At 43.8% G+C, this 17640-nt stretch overlaps 1 protein-coding gene across 1 annotated transcript in view; it reads left to right on the top strand.

Moving 5' to 3' along the window:
• The window catches only part of LOC135204237 (ADAM 17-like protease), a gene marked incomplete at its 5' end in the record, with an annotated part of 78169 nt that overhangs the window by 53490 nt on the left and 7039 nt on the right, over nt 1-17640 (top strand). Inside the window, 4 exon segments of the mRNA XM_064234347.1 lie at nt 8595-8830; nt 9330-9771; nt 11700-11815; nt 13906-14102. Coding sequence (XP_064090417.1) covers nt 8595-8830; nt 9330-9771; nt 11700-11815; nt 13906-14102 — 991 coding nt within the window.

The raw sequence follows: 17640 nt of genomic DNA, 5'->3' as shown, positions 1-17640 counted from the left end.
CTACCACCGGTACTTCCTCGCCTGGAGTTAGCGGCACTGCCGCTAAGCCAGGTACCAGCTCGGCCTCTCGTTCGCGAGAGGTTCCGAGTGTACGGTCTCCCGCGGGAGACCGTGCAGCCAAAGTTTTGACGCCTGAGTTTGCTTGGCGCCAGGACCGAGGCATGGAGCAGAAGACTGGTGAGAGCCATTCAGGTGACTCTCGCCAGGCCAGCAGCCGCTCTCGCAGCGACCAGCTGGTAACTCGGGTTGACGTGACGGTCTCTGACCGGCCACGGGTTGAGGCTGGGAGGAGGTCCCCCCGACACGCCGCGAGGACGCGCACCGGTCTCACTGCGACAGTGGTCTCTGCAGGTCCCCTGACCGCCGCTCCCACAGGGACTGGGCGGATAGGGGGACCAGCAGCAGCTCATCTGACGCACGGGACCAGGGTCGCCGTGCTCAGTCAAACCGCTCGCCACAGGTGAGCGGCGCGACCAGGCCTGCAGATCGATCCCCACCAGTGATCTGCTGCAGCCCTCCAAGCACACTTGTTCTGCCAGTGAGCGAGGGGGGAGCGTCAGGTCTGCCTCTCCTATACCTTCAACTTCCTCGGGATACGCCAGGAAGGGCGAGGTATCTAGGAGTGATCGTGAGGGGCGCGCCCCTCGCAATCCCGTCACGACGCCCTACGTACAAACCTGAGGTCCTTTACATATAGTCCCACCTCATGCCATCCCTCACTCTGCGTTTTTTTTTTGCATGGGCCTAAAGCAAAAGTGATTCTTCACCTCCCAGGCGCGCGCACTTGTCAGACAAGCAGTTAACTACTGTTCTGCCCTTGTTCGAAGCTTACGACTGTTCCAGCTGCCGCTAGCTACTTCCCATTGTTAAAGGACCTCAGATTTGTATAGTTAGGAAAAATGCAATTTTCGACAAATTGTCATTTTTTAAAAAAAATCGCAGCACACTTAAGTTTCAAGATTAAGAGTTAATTTGTGGCTCCTTTTTTTGTCATTGCCTGAAGTTTAGTATGCAACCATCAGAAATGAAAAAAAAATATTATCATATATAAATATTGGAATATATGACAGCGCGAAAAAAATTTTTGTATATAATTGTATACAAATCGCGCTGTGAGCAAAACGGTTAAAGCTAATGAGATCATTATTTTTTCGTTGTATTGTACACTAAATTGCAATGAGAAAATATTATCACAATATGATGCATGAATTCGTAAAGCGCGGACGTAAAAAAAAGCTGTTTTAAAAAATTCTCCAATTTGTTACAAAATGAAGGTAAATGATTGAGTATTACTAGAATGTAAGAGTTTTAGCCTACAATTGCGGTTTTCGACCATTTCGGTCGAGTCAAAGTTGACCGAAGGTTGAAATTTTGGCACTTATCGTTATTTATATGAAAATATTTCAAAAATGATAAAAGCTACAACCATGGGTTGTTTTCTTGTTGTATTCTAGATGAAATTGCGCACATTTCCATATATAAAACTTTACGTAACGGCTAATATAAAACTGTGCAAACATTACGACAATCGGACAAAAAATTTCTGATTTTTTCAGAAGAGTTACCGCGTGGACGTAAGGAAAAAGTTTTTGTTCCGATACGTAATACAAACCATCGGTCCTTTAACAATAGGAATGTAACTTGCTGCAGTTGGAACCGGTCGTAAGCTTCAAACAAGGGAGTTCGGTAGTTAACTGCTTGTCCGACAGTCAGCACACCGTGCAACTGGAGGTGAAGAACCACTTTGCTTTCGGCTGCTCTGGGTGACAGATGTGATCTCTACTTCTCTCTGCCCGCCATCGTCGCATGCTTTGTACTTCAAACTTTGGTTTGCCTTCTCTTACTAGTGTACAGTATTTGTGTGAAAATCCTGTAAGTACTTGTGACTTGTATTTTCATTTTATTATGATTCTCGTGAGCTGGAGAGTTCCCCACGCCCCCCTGGTCGGAGGAGCAGTGGGCGCGATTTGAGGGGAGGAGGAAGCGACGTAAGCCTTCCAGGGAGTCAACGGAAAGTTTTCCAGCTACTCTCCTGGTCTCGGACACGTCGTCTTCTTTCCTCCCTCCATCTCAACTCCCGCGTATGGCTCCTTTCCCTTCGGGGGGGTCTCTCGCTCGTCCTCTTCGCCCGATCCGTCGAGCGTGGAGGAGGGGCCAAGATACCCCGACATTCAGTTGTACTCGGGGTCTTCCGTTCCCTCGGGGTGGGACTTGTCCTCCCCCCTGGGCGAGGGGACCCCCCCTACTCACCCGACCTTTGCTCCCTCAGGTGTGCCTGCCGCGGGTGACGACCTCGGCCAGGTTTGGTTCTAGCTGGGTCTCCAGGGGACACCAAGTGTTCGGGGGCTGCTGCATCACCTGGCGAGTGGCTCTGCTCCGGTAACACACGGCCCAGTAACCACCACTACCACCACCATCTCGACCCCGGGGTATGCCGCCCCTCCTCACCTGGTGTACACTCAACATGTAACCATGGTAACACCTTCAGCTGCTGTCCAAGCGCCGCTTCCAGGTATTCCAAGGAGGGTCGTGACTCCGCCGCTTAGGTTCGCCGCTCTCGCCTTAGCCCCCGACTTCCGGTACCACAAGAGCTCGCCCCTGGACCTACCGCCAGTACCCATGATGTTGCTGGCCGCTGCCCCGCCTCCTGCCACACCTGCCATTCCTGCTGTACCTGGACCAACCCCTGCCGGTCCCCTGACCGCCGCTCCCACCGGGACCTGGCAGGTAGGGGGACCAGCAGCAGCTCCTCTGACGCTTGGGACCGGAGCCACGGTTCTCGGTCCAGCCGCTCCCCCGGAGAGCCGTGCGACCAGGCCTGCAGCTCGATCGCCACCACGGGTTGGCGATCGCCTGCAGTCCCCCAAGCACACCGGTTCTGCCGGTGGGCGAGGGGGGAGCGTCAGGTCTTCCTCTCCGATCCCTTCAACTTCCTCGGGTTACACCGGGAACAGCGAGGCAAACCAGAGTGATCGTGGGGAGCGCGCTCCTCACGATCCCACCACAACGCCCTACAAGCCTGGCACGGTCTTAGGACCGACCAGATCGTATGCGCAAGTGGCTGGAGGAGACCAGGCGGGGTCTGTTCCAGTTCCTCCTCCTGAAGGAGGAGGATCTCGGGAGGCGTTCTTGCTGGAGGGACTTGACGGTCCTACCCCATAGGATGCGGTCACTCCCAAGATCCAGAGGTCGTTTTCGGAGGATATTGCGCTGATCTGTCAGGACAGCGACCCCGGGGAAGGATCGCCGCTCCCACCTTCTGAACCTACGTCCAGGCTCAAGTCGTTCTGGGGTCCTAAGAAAGAACCCAGGACGACGGTGGGTCAGCCGCAATATGCTCTGGCTGACTCGGTGCTGGGCCAGGTGGACACACTCGTCTCCAGACAGGAGGGTTTGCTACGGTCTGGCAGGTCTTCCAAGCTACTTCCCCCGCCTCTACTGCGACAGAGAAGGATCTATGTGCCATCGGAGGACCCCATGCCGCTCAAACAGGTGAACCCGGAGCTAGCTAGGCTAACTCCGGGAGTGTCTCTGCAGCTGCTCCTGTCGGAGAACCTATGGTTCTCGCAGCAAGAGGCACTCGCCTTGGAATCGACCGCTATGGTGGCATTCCAAGCAGTCTCCTTGGCTAGACCTGTGGTCCCTCACAGTGTCTAAGGTCACGGCCACCTCGGGGAACATCTCTCCTGAAGGTGACCCGGCTTTCGGGAGACTGTGCCAGTCTGGAGGTAGAGCCATCTCCTACCTAGCCCACCAGATGGCAAACCTGTGGGCCAACCTGGTTCTTCGGCTTAGGGACGCAGTCCTCACCCGAGTGACCAGGTCTGCTGGGCGTGAGGCGGCTCTGGGTCTTCGCAACGGACCGGTGAGGAGTTCCTCCTCTCTCTTCCCAGGAGAGATGGTGGACGCTGCGGTGGAACGACGGCGCACTGACGACAGTGACCGTTTAGTACACCAGGCATTCTCGAAGGCGGCTGGGCAGCCTCGAGCTACTGCGGCCAAGCCCAAGAGTTTGGTTAGCGCTTCCTCTGCGGCCAAGACAAACGCATCGTCAAAGCCCAGAGGAAAGACTCTGCCTTCAACTTCTTCAAGGAGCGACCGTCACCAGCCCTCCTCACAAGGGGGAGCTGGGAAGAAGAAGTCGAAGAGAGGTGGGAAACGCTAGGGACGGCGTTCCCCCTCACCTGCTGCCAGAAGTGGGGGGGTGCCTGGCAAGCCAAATGGCAACATGGCAGCGCTATGGAGCAGAGACCTGGATAGTAGACGTCCTTCGGGAGGGGTATCTACTACCCTTCGAGTCTCGGCCACCCCTCACCTCCAACCCGGTCCACCTTCAGACTTACGTTTCCAGCTTCAGACTTACGTTTCCAGATCATCCAAGAACATAGCACTTCGGCAGGAAGTCCAAGCCATGCTGAGCAAAGGAGCTGTGGAGATCGTCAGGGATCGGTCACCGGGCTTCTACAGCCGTCTTTTCCTGGTGGAGAAGTCTTGGGGGGCTGGCACCCGATTCGTTTGCCAGTCACGGTTCACGATGGAGACGGCATGCTCCGTGCTCGACTCCATCAGGGAGAATGACTTCATGCTTTCGGTGGACTTGAAGGACGCGTATTTCCAGATACCCGTTCATCAATCCTCCAGGAAGTACCTCCACTTCATCCTCGACGGGACGGTGTACCAATTCAGGGCACTTTGCTACGGTCTCTCAACTGCCCACAGGTGTTCACGCGAGTGTTCACGCTGGTGTCTGCTTGGGCCCACTCGGTAGGGATACGTCTTTTGAGGTATCTCGACGACTGGTTAGTCCTGGCTAGTTCCCACTCGCAGTTGCTACGGGACAGGGATCGACTCCTCGAGTTCTGCCGCAATCTGGGGATCGTGGTAAACTTCGAGAAGTCCGATCTCGAGCCCAAGCTGAGGATGAAGTACCTGGGTATGCTGATTGCTACGGTAGCAGGGCGAGTCTTCCCCACAGACTCGCGGATCAGCAGATTCAGGGAGGCAGCTAACCAGTTACTGTCTCGGCAGGAACAGCCAGCTCAGCAGTGGCAGGTCGTGATCGGCCACCTGTCATCACTCGAGAAGTGGTCTCTCCAGTGAAGACTAAAGGAGAGTTGGTCACAGGCAAGAGACCCGCCGTACTTCCCTGTGTCCCTCACGGAGGAGGTGAGGCAGGAGCTAGCCTGGTGGCTGGACAACAGGAACCTCGTAAGAGGAGTGCCTCTCCGCACTTGGCCCCCCGGAGATGTTGCTGTTTTCAGACGCATCAACCGAGGGATGGGGCGCACACCTGGAGGTGTTGCAGACTGCAGGCGTGTGGGATCATCACGACAAGCACCTTCACGTCAACGTCCTGGAGCTCAAGGCAGCGTTCCTCTCGCTCCAAGAGTTCCAGGACCGTCTGATGGGACACTTGGTGGTGTTGATATGCGACAACACCACAGTAGTGGCATACGTCAACAAACAGGGCCATAGTGTCCCTCCCGTTGCACCAGTTGATGTTGCAGGTGTACGAGTGGGCCGTGACTCACTCAGTAGAGCTGTCAGCTCGCTACATTTCAGGCAAGAGGAATGTAGTAGCAGACAAGCTCAGCCGTCAGGATCAGGTGATAGAGACCGAATGGTCCCTACACCCAGACATGGCAGAAAGGCTCTTCAACCTGTGGGGGCGTCCAGTCATAGATCTGTTCGCCACCCGGCACAACAGGAAACTTCAGGTTTTCTTCTCGGCTGTGCCGAACCCATGGGCAGCTGCAGAGGACGCTCTTCAACACCCGTGGGACAACCTCTTCATCTACGCCTTTCCCCCGTTCTGTCCGATTCGCAAGGTGATCAGCAGAGCGCTGGTCACCCCAAATCTCCAGATGATACTGGTGGCTATTGGTATCAAGCACTGAGAGAGATTCCCCCTTGGCACAACCTTCTCTGCCAGCCACACGTGGAACGGTACCACCAGTCAGTCCAGTCCCTTCATCTTCACGGCTGGCTGTTATCCACTATCTCTTGCGAGCGAGAGGCTTTTCTTGCCGAGCAGCAACAGAGATGGCTGGGTATATCAGACAGTCCTCTGCAGCTCTGTACCATGTGTACCAGGGAAAGTGGGCGGTCTTCTGTGGTTGGTGACGTAGACGGGGTCTATCTCCTCTCAGAGCCACTCTTCAGCAGGTAGCGGATTTCTTTGTTTTTCTTTGCCGAGAGAAGGTCCTCTCCGTCCCCACAGTCAAAGGATACAAGGCCGCCTTGGCCGTAGTCCTGAAACTGAGGGGAGAGGATATCTCGAACTCGTTCAAGATATTCCTTCTCATGAGGAGCTTCGAGAGGTCTTGCCCACCCAGGGAACTCAGGCCCCCGTGGTGGGATGTGACTCTCGTCCTTAGGAGTCTGACTCGAAGTCCCTTCGAGCCACTCTGAGAGTCGTCAGACAGGGATCTGTCCCTCAAGACCCTCTTCTTGCTGGCCCTGGCATCGACGAAGAGAGTAGGGGAACTTCATGGTCTTTTCTTCGACGTCAAGCATACCAGGGGATGGGGATCTGTGACGCTCGATTTCGTCCCGAACTTCGTAGCGAAGACTCAGAATCCTTCGGTCCCTGATGACTGGTTCGAGTCATTCTAGATCCCCTCCCTATTGGACTTCACCGACAACGATGCGGATGAGATGCTGCTTTGTCCTGTGAGGGCGCTACAGCGCTATCTGAAGAGAACTCGGCACCTCAGGCCTAAGTGTCAATGCCTCTTCGTTAGCACCGGGGTGACCAAGAAAGAAGTATCCAAGAACACTCTTTCTTTCTGGCTGCGTGAGGTGATCAGGAGGGCGTACAAAACTGATGGTAGCGACAACATCCGTACCCTTCGTCCGAGAGCCCACGAAGTCAGAGGCATTGGTCCTTCCCTTGCGTTCCGCGAAAACTTCTCCGTGGCGCAGGTCCTGAAGGCAGGGCTCTGGACCAACCAGACCACCTTCACCTCCTTCTACCTTCGGGATATAGCCTACAGGTCCTTGGACACTTTTTCCTTGGGACCCGTGGTGGCTGCTCAACACGTTGTGTAGCTTATCCAGCACCCGAGCGGACAGAACAGCATCGCATCCTGGTGTGACTGCATGAATGGATGAGTGAAAGAGAGTGTGACTGGCTTCTCTTCCCCATCTTTTTCTCCCCCTCTACCTGTGGGCAGAGGGATGCGGTCATCATTACGCTGGAACAGGAGACCGATGCAGGTAAGCTACTCGACCGAGCTCCATCCTATCCCTTTCATTAGGGATATGAGCGATTATCCACCACTTCCCCCAAAAAGGGGGGGGCGGGAGTGGAAGCCAACAAAAGACAAACCCATGACTTCATATTGCCTCTTGCATAGGAACAAGTTCTTGCTTGCTAGTTTTAAGAGGTACGCTGGCCTCCCTCTTATTACTTGGGTCCAGAGGTCTGACCATTGATCCTGCGGTACATACCCCGATCATTGGGCAGAGGCTAGGATCCCTCCCTCTGCTCATACGACCAGGGAGGGAACCAAGGTTGGACGAACACCAGTCTGTTCATTGACTCAGATTCCACCCACCAAGAAGTGAGTCTTCCTATTGTTAAAGGACCGATGGTTTGTATTACATATTGGAACAAATAACAATTTGTCGAAAATTGTATTTTTCCTAACTATACAAACCTGAGGTCCTTTACACATAGTCCCACCTCATGCCACCCCTCACTCTGTTTTTCCTGGGCCTAAAGTAAAGTGATTCTTCACCTCCCAGTCGCGCGGTGCGCTGACTGTCGGACAAGCAGTTAACTACCGAACTCCCTTGTTCGAAGTTTACGACCGGTTCCAGCTGTTGCAAGTTACATTCCTATTGTTAAAGGACCTCAGGTTTGTATAGTTAGGAAAAATACAATTTTTGACAAATTATGTTTCATAAATTCACCATAAATCAAAATATTGTGCTAGAGACTTCCAATTTGTTGTAAAATGAAGGTAAATGATTGAATATTTCTAGAATATAAAAGTTTTAGCGTATAACTGTGTTTTTCGACCATTTCGGTGAGTCAAAGTTGACCGAAGGTTGAAATTTTGGCACTTAATCATTATTTATATGAAAATATTTCAAAACTGATAAAAGCTACAACCATGAGTTGTTTTTTTTTTTTTTGTTGTATTGTACATGAAATTGCGCACATTTTCATATATAAAACTCTGTAACGGCTAATATAAAATGGTGCAAAAATTATGTCAAAGTGACAAAGTAATATCTGAGATGTGTTGCTGATGCTTTTTAGTGCAAGAAGAAAGATATTTGCGCTTGCGCGCCTGGGTAATGATTGTAAACAAAACAACAGCTTGATCCGTGAACTCCCAGCATCCCCCAAGGCACGTGATTCAAAAGTTTTCGCCTAGTAGGCCTATAACTATTTTTCCACGAATTTAAGAAAAATAAAAATTTTTTGTCGACGTTTCGTACGTTGGTTTGGCATTCGACAGACAATTTTCGTCGACGTTTAGTACGTCCAATCGGCGTTAAAGGGTTAAAACTCATTTTGATGTAATACATTAAAATCACTTATTGTCACCGTATTACATCTCGACATATTTTTTTCTCTCTAGATTATTATAAGGACCTCCGAGTGCTCTACTTGAATTCAGGGTTAAGTTCATCAAGGAATCACTATAACAAGAAAGTTATCACCCGTGAAGCTGAGCTTGTAGCAACTCATGAATTTGGTCACAACTGGGGCTCAGAGCATGACCCAGACAACCCAGAATGCAGTCCAAGATCCAAAGATGGTGGTTCCTATGTTATGTATACATACTCTGTGTCAGGGTATGACATCAACAATAATGTAAGTACAAAGTATGAGTTTTCTCTAAATTATTGTGTGATCTTATACAGTTTTGTTGGTTTAAAATATTTTCTGCTTCTTCACAAACTCATTGAATAGTTGTATATGACCCACGTTCTTAGTTGGCAATTTTATTTGGACATTACCTTTGAAAGGAAATGTAGTGGTGCATATGTTGTGTGAGTCCTCCATTTCAGCCAACTATCAGAAATAACTTTTTATGCATCTGCAATGAAATTTATTAAGGGTTGCCTTATAGTATACTATTATTTATATTTTTTCTTGCTCTTTTAGCTTTGGTGAGAGAGGATTAGTATTACCTGTCATTAGGCAGGTTTAACTATCCTACTTTTTCCACCATCTAAATCTCAGAATATACGTCTGGGACATTTAAATCACGATGGTAGGCTGTGTGTGCGTATGAACAAATTAAAATGCCATTTCTCTTACTGTATTGATGTTATTACATGGTCGTTATAGTTTATATATCTCCCCTCAGAAATTTTCTCCATGCAGTCTCAGATCAATTCGTAAAGTGCTGCTTGCAAAATCCAGTCGCTGTTTTATAAAGCCTCAAGAGTCATACTGTGGAAATCAGAGGGTGGAGGGCGATGAAGAATGTGATGCTGGTCTTGCAGGATTAGACAATAAGGATAGGTGCTGTGACAAAAAATGCAAGCTTCGTGTGGGAGCCATTTGTAGTGATAGAAATTCCCCATGCTGCCATGACTGCCAGTTCATGAACCAGGGTGTAAAATGTAGGGAGGAACAGCCAACAACATGTGAGAATGAAGCAAGATGTGTAGGCACAAAAGCTGAGTGCCCTAAACCAAAACCAATGGCAGATGGCACTCCTTGTATTGAAAAAGGGCAGTGTTTCCAGGGTAGATGCCTACCCTTCTGTGAAACCAAAGGTTTGCACAGCTGTATGTGTGACACAGGTAAGCAGTATGGAGGTGTTTTTGTATTAATAAGAATGCGTTGTTAGGTGCAAGTAATTTTTGTACATTTTGATAGAATGTAATTTGAAGAAACAGAATTTGGAATAATTGAACTAATGATATCCTCTTTAGGTTTATAGTGGTAAAAGTATTGTTGATTAAATTAGTTATGAAAGACCATCTACTATTTCGGGTAATGGGGTCCCTCTAGGAAATGTTAATGGAATGATGAATTGTAGGAAGTTCAGTAACAGTATCCATCTCTCTGTTTTCACCTTTTTCTACTCATAGTGTATCATCAGCTGCAAACATGTGAATTTTTTTTATATTAACAAATAAAGTCAGAATTAATCATACATATAAAAAGAGGCATTCGAATATCAAAAAAGAATATGCATAAGTGGTAAGTTATGAACATATCAGTAATGAAAGATAATCAAAATTAATTACAACAGTAACATGATAGAATTTTGAAAACTAGAAGATAATTATAACATACAATAATAATGATGACAATGCATAGTAAGTCAAGTTATGATATGTACTCACTACATAAATTATGTTAATTGTCTTATTAGATTATAACTAAACCTATTTCAAGAGAAAACTTGAGGCCATGTTGTTTAAAGTTAGCCTTAAGGACTTTTTTCTGGAGACTTTCTGCAGTTCTGAATATGGATAGATAACTTCTTTTTAACGTTATTACAGATGCTTTTGGCATACTCTTTCATGGTTGAGTGGAGGGGTCTAGCAAGAATATTTTTTGTTGTGTAGCATGTTCCTACATATTCCGATACTCTGACAGTGAGGAACCCACTGCTTCATCCTAAGTAGCAGTTACTACAAACTTGACATTTAAATTTGCAAACAATGTCAGAATATTATTTAGAAGGTCTTGTCTTTGAAAAATTGCTTGTACGTTAATCTGAGAGATGTGCCAGTCTATTACGTATTTCCTTTAGTTTTTTATTTATTTGCACAGTTGCTTTCTATGATATTATAGTTTGAAATAGTTAGTTCTTCAACTGTGCTTGGGAAGTTTTCCATATAAAGATTTTGCTCAGATGTTTCTTTAACTGGCTTTCAGAATTCTTCCTGCAACCAATAGTTAAGAAATTTTTTGTCAAAATTCTGTTTCTGTAAATTTCTATGTAATGCACTCCTACTTTGCACATTAAGGAATCAAATAAATATAACAAAAATAGTAAAATGGGAACAAAGGATATTCAGGCTGCATTACAGTTCATACATATGTTTGCTCTAATTAAAAAATGTACACAAGGTAAAGCACTTCTGTACTGCAAAGCACAAATTAACTATCACAAGAAAATCACTTTATTAGTTCTTATAATGTTACAAACCACAGACTCATTTCTGTTCTCACAAGGCTTGATCTAAGAGTTTTGTTCTTTGATGAAGTAGTAATTAGATTAAATAAAGTTGAAGTTTGACAACCTTGTAGGAAGATACCAGAGTTAATAAATGAAATTCAGAGGCAGATGCACTAAGCAGTGATTACTGAGGCTATTCAAAATAAAATGTATCATGAAGGCCAGTGAGAGCAGGTGCTAGATTAGCCCTACATATTTCCCTCATTCATACTCACTGTGAATTACCCCATCTCCAGCTTGCTTCACTCAAGCACAGCCAAATAGTTTCCACTACTGGCTGTGTTTATTATTTTCAATTAGGCAGGATATTACCATTTACAGTTTTTATTTAAAGAAATTTTTTCTTGGGTTGTGGAATCCCGGTAGATAGTGACTGCAGTTATCAAGCACTTCCCTTGTGTTTTAATTTGAGCAAAATTATCATTGGGGGTATTAATTGACATAGAATTTTAAGTAGTGGAAAAGTATTTGTTCGACTTATGATTTTAAGTTCATTACGTACTTTGATGCATACAGACTAAATTCATTCTTTCCCAGAGGAAAATGCATGCAAAAAATGCTGCCGCAAAGCACTCAATGAAACATGTGAACCTGTTGCTGTGAATGATACTCTCCCAGATGGTACACCATGCTATCAAGGATTTTGCAACCAGGTATTTTATTATATGGTGTTGTATTTTATTCGGTGAAATTTTGTTCTATTTGTAAGAAAAATCCTTCAAGACAGCCTTGTCTGACTTACGAATCTGAGCTCAGTGATCTAGTTAAACCTGTGTTTTTTTAATTTCTGAGCAAAGTGTATTGCCAACATGCCCCAGTCCTTTTTTTATTAAGCTGTTGTTACATTGCATAGTCCTTTCAATGTTTTTGGCTAATTTCCCAGTGCTAGGCCTTTAGCCTAGATTCTCTATTATAACCTTTCATTGTATATTTTTAGGCTCACAGCATTAGTCTTTTAATGTTAACAATGTTTTGTAGTTGTGACTACTGAATAATACTTACATTTACCACTTGCTATTGATACCTATTTCAGGGTTCAAAGTCTTTTCCTTCTAGCTTTTAAGGTTGAATGGGTTTTTTTTTTATTTTAACAACAGAAAATGAGTAAAGTAATATTTGGTTGTAATACTGTTGTCATTTTTTATATAGAACCTTCTAGTATGTTGAGGGCTACTTGTGGAAGCATTATGGTCTCCTTATTGTAATAATACTAGAGATTAAAATGGCACCCAATGAAAGCTAAAAATATAGCCTCATTGGTCAGCTTAAATTATTGTATAATAATTATTCATATATTATTACAAGTATAAACTTTTAAGGAGCTACCTTTCAGCATGAGGTGGTGCAGTTGTTGAAGCTTGTTAGCAACATTAAATGAATGTATAAAGGAAAGTGGTGGAGTTCCACCATTTATCTCAAGATTAAATTTTCCTACAGCTGTGTTTGAGTTCAAATTGCTTCTCGGCAGTACAGCAATAAGATATTGATGAGGCTTTGTTTTTTAACCTTTAATGATATTTTTGATATTGTAATATCTTTGTAGGCTTGTTTTTGTTTAGTAGAATGTCTGTGCATAATTCATTCATGTGGTATCCAAGAGATGACTCATTGAGGTGCTGTCGGCAGGAGCTGGTATGTAGCCGATTTATGTTTCACCATGATATTGATCCTTATCAGCTCTAAGGCCTTTCCAGTGTCAGAGAATGTTCTAAAGAACAACCCTGTGAGAAGTGTCCAGGATGAAGCACAGATTCAAGTAGAGAAGGAGCAAGACAGTGACATCTGTTTTGTTTATTCTGTTTTCTGATGATGTAACTCTTACATCTGTGTCCATTTCTCATCAGTCTCCGTGCTTCACAGTCTGGAAAGGGACTGCTGAGATTGGTTGTATGCATTTCCTCCAGGCCCGATAATGGTGAGCATTTCATGTAAATTCATTTAACATCCCTGGGTGCCACCACCCCAGTTAGCATGAAGCATCAACTACTGGTGCTTCAGTAGGTCCCTATGTCATCATCGTTTGTGAACAAAATGGTTTCAGAAAGACTTTGAAGGCAACTCCTGGGCACACTTGTCCAAAGATCCTGTCCCTCATATAGTTGCCTTGGTCCTTGCTTACCCATTGGTGCAGAAGGAAGTGGGTTCTCTGGTCTGTGGTGTGGAGAACTCCCTTCCTCTACCAGATCTTCAAAGCTTCTTGTGCCTCTTTTGATGTGGCAGAGAAAATACTGTGTTGAAGCATGCTGGGACATAATCCTCTCCCCCACCCAGGTGGATATGTCTGTCTATGGGGTGTCTCCAGTTTGCCTTATGGTGGACTCTGGCTCAGCATGTTGGTAAACTGCCATGTCTGGTCTTACTTTGGAAGCGGACACAAAAGTTACTGAGTTTGTTGATATCAGGAGAAAGAACTTACCTTCCTCAATACCTGTCTTCCAGCCTGTGGGCCAATATTAGATTGTCCTAAGTATCAAGAGAAAGATATTGCTTACCTTTGTATGTCTAGGGAAAGTTTGTCACTTTCCCCAAAGAAAAAGTGAGCTTCAGCCAGGTGAGTGTTGAGATTCCCTCCCACACTCACCATGCACACCTGTAACTATGAGTACCTTATTAATAAGTTTCACCAGCTGCTTCAACTCGCACTGACTGTAGCCTCTTTTATAAGATAAAAATTTGCATATCCTTTAAGAATTGCAATTTTTAGAACCTGAACTGACATCGTTAACAAAATTTCTATTTTTAGGGAAAGTGTGAGAAGGTTGTACAAGATTTCATTGAACGTCTCTGGAAAATTATTGAAAAAGCCAACATTGATACGGTTATGACAATGATCCGTGACAATATTGTGGGCACCGTCCTTATCATCTCGGTTATCATTTGGATACCAGCATCGATCATATTCAGTTACGTTGATCATCGACGCCAGGAAGAATATCGCAAGTATGTTGACTGGTATTACAGTCCAGAGCTTGTCCACCCTACTGATTGTGTGCGCATTATTAATAGCAAGCGTACTAGATTCCAGAAAGCAGAATGTTCCCAAGCAATTTCTAATCATTTGGGCACTGTCAGGGGCAAAGGCCTTGCCGCTCGTCATCCTCCAGAGGGAGCTGAATGCCGTCAGGTTTTGAAAACCCCACGGTCCCCACCTGTCTCTCAGCATAATGCACCTAACACATTTACTAACAATTCAACAAAATTATAAATTGATATATATTTTACTTAGGTGTGATTGCCCTCTGTGGTAACTATACTAAGACAGGGAATGAAATGATACTTTTTGTGCTTTATATTAACAGTTGGTCATGCCATTGCATTGTATGCCAATAGTCTAATGTTTTAAGTATAGCTTTCACCTGCAGTTGCTTCCTGGCATGGAAATCTAGTTTAGCTTTCTTCCTGATCATTTTGTTCATAAAATTCTTTGTTGCATTAATGTAATTGCAAGTCTGTGACAATATTTAGTTGTACACTTAAAACCTGCACATATGTTACTGTTAGAGGAAGAGTAACTTTTGTGGTAACTCAGTTGAAGCCTCTCTGGTATTAGGTTTTCCACTTATAATTGGTTTATGAAAGTATTAATTGCAACTATGTAATGAAACAAGTTAATATAGCATTATTATTTTGATTCAGTTTTATACTGCAATATTCATTTGCACTGTATGAGGTACTGGTCTTTAGTTTCCCTAAAACAGTAATGTGAGTCATTGAGTGAAATGTCCTAGTTTACCTGAAAAGGTATTGTCAGTCTTATTAAAAGTAATGTAAGTCTTATTTATAATGTAATTTAACTGTTCAAACTGCCAATGGTAGTAAAATATCTGCTATATTGCTCTTGTTAGATCTTTAAAGTTTGGCAATTTTGGATCTGGGCAGTAAAATACTACCCTCAGAAAATGCTAGAAACCAGTTGCTGGTAGAAAAAATTATGATTTAGAATATGTTTGGTAAGGAAATCTTGTCTTAGGGGAATGTGGGGGCTTTGAAACTTGAATTTTCAGAAGTATTCAAAATAACAACTCGGTCCTTGCATTGGACATAGATTTTTTCTTATGCCTACATTTAATGTTATTTTGATAAACAATTAATTGTAGTTACACATTGATATCAGGCAGTCAGTTTGATAGAGACAGGTGGTAGAGACAGCTTTTTGTCACTGTGTTTCTTTTTATGCAATTTGTGTTGAATGTTCCTTAGCATAACTACCAGTTAATGCTTCTGTATTGACATAGCCTTTTGTTTTTTATGTTTTGTTGTAGGCTTAAGTATGCATTGCTAATTTTTCCACTTGATTTATGTAATTGATAAAAGTGAGTGCTGGTGAGTTTTGTCCTGTGGTTATGGAAAGTTATGAGCCTTGCATTAAGTTTTAGGCCTCCATTGATATGGACAGTCATTTTCTGCCCACCCCCAGAGTGAGCGAAGTTGCTGTTTTAAAAACAATACTTGTGTGAAATTTGGAATTTCCCTGAATGTTATAACATAGTTGTTTTGTATGTCATGCTAAGGGACTATTATATATGACAATATTTATGATATATAAGGAGAATGAAATATTGATGCAACATTTTTAATAAGGTACTCCAGTTTTACACCATCGGGTTTTTGAAGAACTTATGCTTCTGTGCAGTAAGTGACTACTTCTTCTGAAACATAGAAATTAGTCTAGACAGTGCTAGTGACTAATTTTTCTACTTAGGGAATTGCAGTATTCAAACTTTGTTAAAATTTTTTTTAGATCAGAAATTTTATTTACACTGAAGTTAGCTATAAGTATTAGATCAAAATCTAATAAGAGTTTACCTAAGTAGTGAGTGTCTGTTGAACTACTAAACATACTGAAATCTGTTTACTAATTCCATAAATAGTGATAGTAGAGTGGTTTGAGATTTTCACATGACAGTACATATTATAAATAATGCAGGAAATAATGTGCGGACAGAGGACGTGTTATAGAGGAGACCTACATACACGTTTTATATACAGGCAGTCCCCAGGTTATGTAGGCATTCTGTTCCTAGCAGGGCACTGTAAGCCAGAAATCACCTTAATCTGAATCATAATTATAATGGGAATAAATAGCACTTACAGTGCTGTTACAGCACCAAAAGTCTGGGTTACAGCACCATAAAGCAGGTAATGACACTGTAAATCCTCTTAAGGCACTGAAAAATTGTGGTTAACAGTGCCATGAGGCAAGTACCATAAGTCCGGAACAACGTAACCCGGGGACAGCCCGTACCAGCCCCATTCATTTCTTGCAACTAATGAATCAGAGGATTTGAAAAATAAGACTGGTAGCCCCACACATGTGAAGTACTACAGTTGAGTGCTGTTTTCATTTCAAGATGCACTAAATATCTGGGACTATTTCACGACTGTGAAATATGCTGTTGTAAGTAATGAATTTATTAAAAGTTAATTTATAAAAAAAGTTATTTTTATACTATATTGTATTGTATATTAGTATGTACACGATACCTGAAATATTTTTTATGTTCCATTGTATGTATTTTGTACCTGATGTAGCTTTTTAGGTGTTCTATTTTCTATGCCAACAGTAAATTTGCTTACTAAGATTGTGGTTTGTGATATGTCCTCTTGTTGTGTAAGTCACATTATATAGGAACTATATAAGGTAATACATTATTGTATTACATTTTTGTAAGTAAGCCCACTTAACCAAAATCTCTGAGGGTGTTTTATGGAATAGGTAATCCACATATGTTATATTGAGTACTGGAATAATTAAGTCCTCATACATTTGCATTTCTGGATTCTCAGAAATTTAATTCGAACCTAACCAATTTGCATTCACGATTTTTTCATAGGTCCGTGTACAGTATGAATGTTTTCTTTATAGTATTGAATTGTACCTTCGTTATATGATTTTGACACATGAAGTTTATGAAGTTTACTTAATTTACCTTCCTGACAATGACAAAGAAAATGTCAGTCATTTATTTTACAGCCCGATTTGTTACTTGGTTTTACCTTACTGTGAGTGCAAAAGAAAACAGCTGCCAGTGAATTAATATAGGGTAACATTAGTATACCATACTGTAAATGCGCTAGTGTGGCAAATACCCATTAGGCGATACTGTACTCTATTTTTACGTCAACCATTTCTTTCTTTTTTTAAGGGTAATGTATTAAGCTAACTTTTAATAAATTAAAGTGCTTTAGGAGCATGATTTGGGTCATATTTAGGGTCTAAACTCTAAAAATAACCATTAATAGCATTTATAGTGACTCGTACCAAACATTCACGATTCCTCCTGATCCACAACAGGTTCTGGAACCTAACCTCACAAATGGTTGAGGCTTACTATATATCAAAACATTTTTGCAAGTCCAGTTTGTAATTTTAGAGCCCTTAAGAGTTATTGTAGTGACATTAAATATAAACCTTAGATTGAAATATCTTCACAACACATAAATGCAGGATATTCCACTCTGGTCATCCAACTTATTT

This window comes from Macrobrachium nipponense, chromosome 44 (genome assembly GCF_015104395.2).
Source record: "Macrobrachium nipponense isolate FS-2020 chromosome 44, ASM1510439v2, whole genome shotgun sequence".
Classification (NCBI taxonomy): Eukaryota; Metazoa; Arthropoda; class Malacostraca; order Decapoda; family Palaemonidae; genus Macrobrachium; species Macrobrachium nipponense.
Note: the sequence above shows the minus strand (reverse complement) of the source record. Positions and strands in the feature narration are given on the sequence as shown.